The sequence below is a fragment of the Castanea sativa genome, chromosome 9, assembly GCF_040712315.1.
Source record: "Castanea sativa cultivar Marrone di Chiusa Pesio chromosome 9, ASM4071231v1".
Taxonomy (NCBI): domain Eukaryota; kingdom Viridiplantae; phylum Streptophyta; class Magnoliopsida; order Fagales; family Fagaceae; genus Castanea; species Castanea sativa.
Genome location: NC_134021.1, coordinates 33,910,171 through 33,917,337, shown reverse-complemented (window position 1 = coordinate 33,917,337; position 7,167 = coordinate 33,910,171). Strand labels below are relative to the sequence as shown.

Genomic DNA, 7,167 nt, shown 5'->3' with positions numbered 1-7,167 from the left:
CTGTTACAATACATAGCCACACTACATAGCCAGCAAACCCATTCTTTTGTCCTTGTGGTATTGGATGTAAATAAATTAAGTAGTCCAAAATTTGAAAGTTAACTACAAAAAAACTGGTTTATTTTCTAAATTTGTGAAATGGAAGCGTAGAAATTTGAGACATATTGGGATAAAATATTTCCTTTTGGTTTGTTTTGTTTTTAAATGATACACATCTTGAATTTGACTTATATATTAGATTTATTTGTAGCTTTCCTTATTTACAATAATATTATCCAAAGCAAATAAATGAGAAATATTTTTTTTTAAAATATTTTTAAAAGAAAGACAATGGTGAAGAAGAAGAAAACTACCAATCGAGCTTTTTCTAGTCAACTTTTATTTGTGGTCAATCTTCTCTCTTGTCCCTTCTCTCTCTCTCTCTCTCTCTCTCTCTCTCTCTCTCATGGGGACATTGTGACTACTAAGTGCAAAGACAGGAAAACAACTCTATTATTACACAAACCTTGGCTCCATATGGATTGTAACCCTTACACATGAAATAAATTGTACCAAGTCCAACAACAAAAATAATCACAAACCAATAAGTGGGTTATTCGGTCTCTTTTCTTTATTTCATAAAAATTCAAACTTCTTGTATATTTTTTTACAAATGTAAATAATTAAGGATTAAGGTAAATAATAAAGCCACTGAACATCCCAGCAATCTTTCTACCTCTCCCATTGAATAACATTGAGAGGTTTATTGCTCCATATTCCAAGATCAAAAGGGTGTTGGATATTTGTTGAAACCACACAGCTTTCATACTAATTTTCAAGTTTTTTTTTTTTTTTTTTTAAATATTGTCAATAACCTATGTTTCCCAAGTGGGAGAGACTAAGATTTTTAACTTAATGTCGGGCAACATAATCCTTAATTATTTGCATTTGTAATGTAATATCGGAGTAATTTGAATGTTTAAAAGATAAGGAGCGTAGACCAAATAACCCACTTATTGATTTGTGATTATTTTCGCCGTTGGACTTGGTACACCTCATTTCATGTGTATGGGTTACACTCTTGTATATACGGAGCAAGGCTTTGTACAAAAACATTCTTTTTCTCCTTTTTTTTACACTTAGTAGTCACACAATCTCTCCATGAGAGAAAGCGAGTGAGAGAGAGAGAGCGAGCTTAGCCAAAAAAAACAGGAACAGTAGAGAAGACAGACCCACACATAAAAGTTCACTGGAATAAGCTTGACCAGTAGTTTTCTTCTTCTTCACCATTGTCTTTGCCTTTAAAAAAAATCTTTCTCAGTTATTTGCTTTTGATAATATTATTGTAAATAAGGAAAGATGCAACTGAATTAAATATTCAAGTAAAGTCAATTCAAGATACATATCACATCTTTTATATATATATATATAGGAGCTGGGTTCAAGTTACATCTGGTGTAACTCTAAGCAATGTTACACCACCCAACAACTTGTTATAAAATTCATATTTTGAAAATCCAACCGTTGAATTACATGTTCTATATGTTCTTAATATGCATGACAATTTCCATGCCAATTGAATATAATTTACCATTCGATCCATAAACTCATCTTTTATGCATAATTTCAAACTACAAAAATTTGAGTTTAAAAAATTTATTGATGACATGGCTATTAATCTTTGATCACCTTGAAATTTTGCAAGCATGGAGAATATACGAAAATAATGTAATCTAAGGGTAGATTTGTCAAACTTTGCATCCAATTAAAAAATATTAAGTAGTGTAACATTATTTAGAATTACACCAGGTGTAACTTGAACCCAACCCTATATATATATATATATATAATCTGAAAATATGACTCAAATTTCTAGACATTCATCTCACCAACTTAGTAAATACACAAGTGTTTTTGCAGTTAACTTTCAAATTTTAGACAACTTGATTTATTTATATCCTATAACAAAATGTCCTAATTTAACATAAGAATTTCAAAGGGAAAAGTAAAATTATCCAAATCCTATCTTATTCCTTAAACAAAAATACAAATCACTATTCAGTACAGGCCACAAACAACAACGCCATAGCCAAAAAAAAAAAAAAAACCAAAACAAGATACAACTTTATATAGATACAATTATTCAATTTTCAAATTGAATATGTAATGGTTTATTTTATTTTATTAAATGATTAAAATTATCAACAAATAACTAAGCAAGTTTCTCAAATGTAACTCAAGGAGATTGCTCAAATATCATCTGTTGACTTAGAAAGAAGCTTATGCATGATTGGGCGTGCTTTACACATGGCCTCCAATGGCATGGCTTTAGGCATAGTGAGCCCACTACCTTCATTTATATCAATTTCTTTTGTGGTAATCCTTTCCCACTCAAAACTTTGAATCAACGAACCCAAAGTCAAGCTCACTGTACGTTGGGCAAGGCCTGCCCCAGGACAAGTCCTCCTCCCAATCCCAAATGGCATTAGTTTATGTCCTTCACTCTCACTATTTTCAAACCTCTCGGGCTTAAAACTAGTTGCATCATCCCACACCGTAGGATCTCTATGTATGGCCCATGCATTGACCAATAACATTGTGCCACTCGGTACATCATATCCTCCAATGGTGCAATCAGCGGAGGACATATGGGGTACTAACAATGGTGTTGCTGGATACAATCGAAGGGTTTCTGAGATAATACTCTGAAGGTAGTGTAATTTGGAAACATCTGATTCCTCAATCAATTTCTCTTCTCCAATTTGACTATCTATCTCATCTCTAGCTTTCTTCAATATATGAGGATGATTTAGTAAATTAGTCATTGCCCACTCTAATGTGACTGCTGATGTATCAGTCCCAGCAAGTAACAATACCTGTGCATTATACACGAGTTATTTAGAATAGAACAACAATATATTTAATAAAAACAGATTTTTTATATGTTCTGTGACATTCAACGATGATGATGATGATCATATGTAACTAGTTAGTCTAATGTTACTGTGGATTTTTTTTTCCGAGACTAAGAATATCACTTTTTTGCACTAGATAGCAATTCCGATGAACCTATTAAAGAAAAATAAAACAAATAATTGCATGACTACTTTTCAAGATGTAAGAATAAAAAAAAATATTTAAAAAAAAAAAACTACGATTTCCTAGTTTTCTCAGTAAGAGATGAAGCATTATTGAGTGCACTTACCAATATAAGCCCCTTGATGATCTGGTCCGTGTAGTACTCTGGCTGTGATTTTTGCAAAGAAAGCATATGGTCAATCATAGTGTTACCCTCTTCCTCCTTACGCCTTTGCTCATCAATGAGTGCTTGCAGGAACTCATCCATCCTCTTGGAGAGACTCTTCAACTTCTTCTCCAAACCACCATAATCCATCCACCGCAAGATGGGAACAAACTCTGCTGGATTTGATGCCCCTCCGAACCCTATTAACTCTTTAATTATCCGCCTAAACTGTCTCGCTTCTTCCTCGTCCTTCACGTCTTCACCGTACTTGTAGAATCGTTTCCCTGCCACCATTCTCATTATGTTGTTAAATGTCATCTCCAAGAGCATTGATTGTAGCTCTACCTTGGCGAAACCGTGGCTAGAGTTGTGGGATAGGTTTTGTAGCAAGTGATTGATCTCGTCCCTTCGGATGCCTAAGAACTTGTTGAGGCGATTGTTTGAGAAGATTTCGAGGGTACTAATGCGGCGGAGGTTGCGCCAGTGATCGCCATATGGGGATTGTGCTAAGGTGGTGTTGTTATAGGCAAGGTGCTTGCCTAATAGGGTGGGAGGACGGTTGGCTAATACTATGTCATTCTTTGTGAAGCATTCTTCAACTGCTGACGGGGATGACACAATAACCACAAGTTGTGAACCAAATTTGAGTGAGAATATATGACCATATTTTTGCGAGAGTGCATGGAAAGTACGGTGGAGTGGTTTTTTAATGATATGGAGATGGCCTATAATTGGAAGAGATGGTGGGCTAGGTGGGAGGTGTTTTGGTTGAGTAGTTCTTGTTTTGAGGATGAGCTTGAAAGCAACAAGAAAGATGGGTAGGGTGAGAAACAAATATTGTAAGATGGCTTCCATGTTTATTTTTTATGATATTTTGATACTGAAATGATTTCTGATGCTCTGTGATTGAAGATGCATGTGATCACTATATATTTATAGGGACTAGCTAGTTAGTGTTAGAATATCATATGTTTTAAAGGTAAATCACATGTTGACACACGACACTATTCAAATGAGCATAAATCAATTTTGTTTACACCACATTGAAGATCATGTTTTCAATGATGAGGTGCCTTTTTGGAATAAAAGGGACATAATAATGATGCCTATCTAGTGTCTCACGTCACTGACTGCGTATATTTGTTTCTCTCTTTTGATTTATGTCACTGAGTGCGTAATCGCATTTGGCTTTGCATTTGTTATTGTGGATAAGAGGCAATATTAGTGGATGAGAAAAGGACAGGACCACCATGGCAGGTTAGAATAATAATAATAATAATAATAATAATAATAATAATAGTGGATGAGAAAAGGACAGGACCACCATGGCAGGTTTGGAAAAAAAAAAAGAAAAAAAAAAGTCCAGAATTAAAAAAGAGACGATTTAATTGCGTACTTATTTTCTCGCCAAGTTCCTTAGGTGGCAGTTGGGAAGGTAACGTGTCAAACTTTTTAGTCTCTAAATTCTCTAGGATCTCATACATGTATCCTTACTAACACGTGTGACATGGAGAAAAAATACACCCAATATATGGTGTATTTTCTCCACTTTTTAGAGGTATGTGTCTTTTGAACTATACATTTACTATGCATAAGTTATTCTACAAAGACATTACAAAGGTTGATATTTTATGTGTAAAAGTGAAGCTTAGGTGGCAATTGGGAAGATAACGTGTCAAACTTTTTAGTCTCCAAATTCTCTAGAATCTCACACATGTATCCTTACTAACACGTGTGAGATGGAGAAAAAATACACTCAATATATGGTGTATTTTCTCCACTTTTTAGAGGTATGTGTCTTTTGAACTATACATTTACTATGCATAAGTTATTTTACAAAGACATTATAAAGGTTGATATTTTATGTGTAAAAGTGAAGCTTAGGTGGCAGTTGGGAAGGCAACGTGTCAAACTTTTTAGTCTCTAAATTCTCTAGGATCTCACACATGTATCCTTACTAACACGTGTGAGATGGAGAAAAAATACACCCAATATATGGTGTATTTTCTCTACTTTTTAGAGGTATGTGTCTTTTACTACATTTACTATGCATAAGTTGTTTTACAAAGACATTACAAAGGTTGATATTTTATACGTAAAAGTGAAGCTTATGGTTAATATAAATTTTATTATATAAGTTTAATAAATTTATACATTGAATTTCAAATATAAAACTTTTAAAAAAAATCCATTAAAAAAATGTATTTATCTTGTTATTGATGCGTAACATCCATCAAATATATTAGGTTAAAATTATATTTTCATCCCTATATTTTCACACGATTCTCACTTTGGTCTCTATCTTTTATTTTCACCACTTTTAATCTATGTTTTGAAAAACACCTTCTATTTTAATCATTTCTGTCAGTGCCCTAATGGCTCTCACCTACGTGACAGATGAAATTATTAAAATAATAATACAAATTTTATTTTGACATTAAAAAATGTCACGTCAGCATCAATTAATTTTAACTAAATAAAAAAATTAAAAACAAAACAAAACAAAAAATTACATTAAATGAGATTGAAATATGTCTTGAACAAGAACAATAAAAACACAAATTCAAATCTAAGAATTCAAAATTAAAATCCAAAAATCACATACCCAGAAAATAAGAACAAAAAATTAAACTATAGATCCACATAAAAACGCATGCCCAGATTTTCTAGGATTTTCTTGCCCTTACTTGTCAACCAAACACAAAAATACAAACACAACCACAAACCCAGCAACAGCAACAGATCTTCCTTGTCAACCAAATACAAAAGCAATAAACACAAATCCAGTTTTTTTTTTTTTTTATAGAATCCACCGCAACAGAGAGAGACGCTTCTGATCCGAATGAACTAGAAGTAAATTTCCTTATTCAGAATCCTCACCAAAATGATCTTGAAGACGCCAAATCCTTTAGGAAACAAGAAAAAAATGTAGAGAGAAACTTTAATCAGTACGCATCAATCTCTACACATGCTTCAACTTCAATACTCATACACTACCTGTTACAATTATGCTATTTCATCTGTTTGGCTACCGAGAAAGTGTAAGGAAAAAAAAAGCAAAGAAAATACAGCTCCTAATCTCAGATTCTGCTTAACACAGCTGAGGCGCGAGTTATTCCGATCCAAAACCACATAAAATCTTTTCAAAAAAACTCGGTTCTGCTTTTTCACTTGCTTTGCTGTAATATTTTCTCGGTAACCAAACGGAGAGCAAGAGTTTAAAAAGACCTAGAGATTGGAAATGAAAAGTACCTTCCGAGAAAGCCATGGTAGAGGAGATAAATCTGGAGGCAACGACGGTGACTCGGATCATGCATGGAGAGAGTGGAGTCACGAGGGACTCACCGGAGAACCCATGGTTTCCGGCAATGGTGGATCGGAATCTCAGAAATCGCAATAAACAACAACCATAAAAATTTCCACAGAGAAATTAAGAAAAAGATAAAAAGAAAGAGCGAATTGAGAGCGAATATCAGAAGAAGAAGGAAGAAGAAGGCGAGAAGAACACTTAGATGAAAGTCTTGTTAATTGTTTGCTTCTAACTGGGTTTGTTGCTTTTGTGTTGGGTTGGCAGGAAGATCTGTAGCTGGGTTGTGTTTGTGTTTGTGTTTTTGTTCTTGCTTGGAATCGATTTGTGTTTGTGTTTGGTCACAAGAAAGGCTTAGAAAATGCTAGAAAATTTGGGCATGTGTTATTATGTGGATCTATAGTTTAATTTTTTGTTCTTATTTTTTTGGTTTGTGATTTTTAGATTTTAATTTTGTATTTTTATTATTTTTGTTCAAGACACGTCTTGATTTCAATTAATGTAATTTTTTGTTTTTATTTTTGTTTTTAATTTTTTACTTAAGCTGTGTTTGTTTTGGATTTTGGGAGTAAACAACTTTCGAAAATTATTTTACACCATCACGTGTGTTTGGATGCACATGTAAAATATGGTCAAC

The 7,167-nt window shown here is 33.4% G+C and overlaps 1 protein-coding gene and 1 long non-coding RNA gene across 2 annotated transcripts; both read right to left on the bottom strand.

The window, feature by feature from the left end:
- Positions 1-1,970: 1,970 nt before the first annotated feature.
- Positions 1,971-4,145, bottom strand: LOC142611437 (cytochrome P450 81Q32-like). The gene is made up of 2 exons (XM_075783553.1): positions 3,185-4,145; positions 1,971-2,855 (listed from the first exon to the last, which is right to left on the bottom strand). Exons 1-2 carry the CDS (start codon positions 4,076-4,078, stop codon positions 2,229-2,231), a joined length of 1,521 nt encoding a protein of 506 aa, XP_075639668.1. The 5' UTR covers positions 4,079-4,145; the 3' UTR covers positions 1,971-2,228.
- A 1,523-nt stretch (positions 4,146-5,668) lies between these two features.
- LOC142609923 (uncharacterized) lies at positions 5,669-6,965 on the bottom strand. The gene is made up of 2 exons (XR_012839722.1): positions 6,476-6,965; positions 5,669-6,129 (listed from the first exon to the last, which is right to left on the bottom strand). It is a non-coding gene; the product is annotated as an uncharacterized LOC142609923 (long non-coding RNA).
- Between the last annotated feature and the right edge of the window lie 202 nt (positions 6,966-7,167).